Source organism: Aspergillus clavatus, genomic scaffold (genome assembly GCF_000002715.2).
Source record: "Aspergillus clavatus NRRL 1 1099423829802 genomic scaffold, whole genome shotgun sequence".
Lineage (NCBI taxonomy): Eukaryota > Fungi > Ascomycota > Eurotiomycetes > Eurotiales > Aspergillaceae > Aspergillus > Aspergillus clavatus.
The window spans coordinates 1,410,936-1,411,270 of NW_001517097.1; the positions used below are offsets into that span (position 1 = coordinate 1,410,936).

Below are 335 nucleotides of genomic sequence, written 5' to 3' on the forward strand. Positions count from 1 at the left end.
GCTTATAAAGGAATCTAGTAGTAGTTATAGGGCTCCTACCCTAGATAGGATTATAACCCCTATTAGGCTAGGAGTAAGTATAGATTACTAGGATCCTACTCTACTCTATTAACTAGTATAACTTTAGTATACCTAGTTAGCTAGAAGTCTATGCCTAGCTCTATAAGGCTATTTTTATAACTAAAGCTAGGGTAAGACCTTCTACTAGCTAGGAGTATAGTACCTATTATAATCTAAGTATAAGCTTAGTATTTATAGTATATATTTCTAGTAGGCTAGCTAGGAAGTATAATAACTACCTCTACTATAGCTATAAGAACTACTCTTTTAAGCAT

At 32.8% G+C, this 335-nt stretch overlaps 1 protein-coding gene across 1 annotated transcript; it reads right to left on the bottom strand.

The window, feature by feature from the left end:
• Window positions 1–140: 140 nt before the first annotated feature.
• On the bottom strand, window positions 141–335 carry ACLA_038200 (uncharacterized protein; the record flags this gene model as incomplete). Its single annotated transcript, XM_001271034.1, has 2 exons — window positions 141–233; window positions 300–335. The coding sequence occupies 2 exons, from the start codon at window positions 333–335 to the stop codon at window positions 141–143; spliced, it is 129 nt and encodes a 42-aa protein (XP_001271035.1).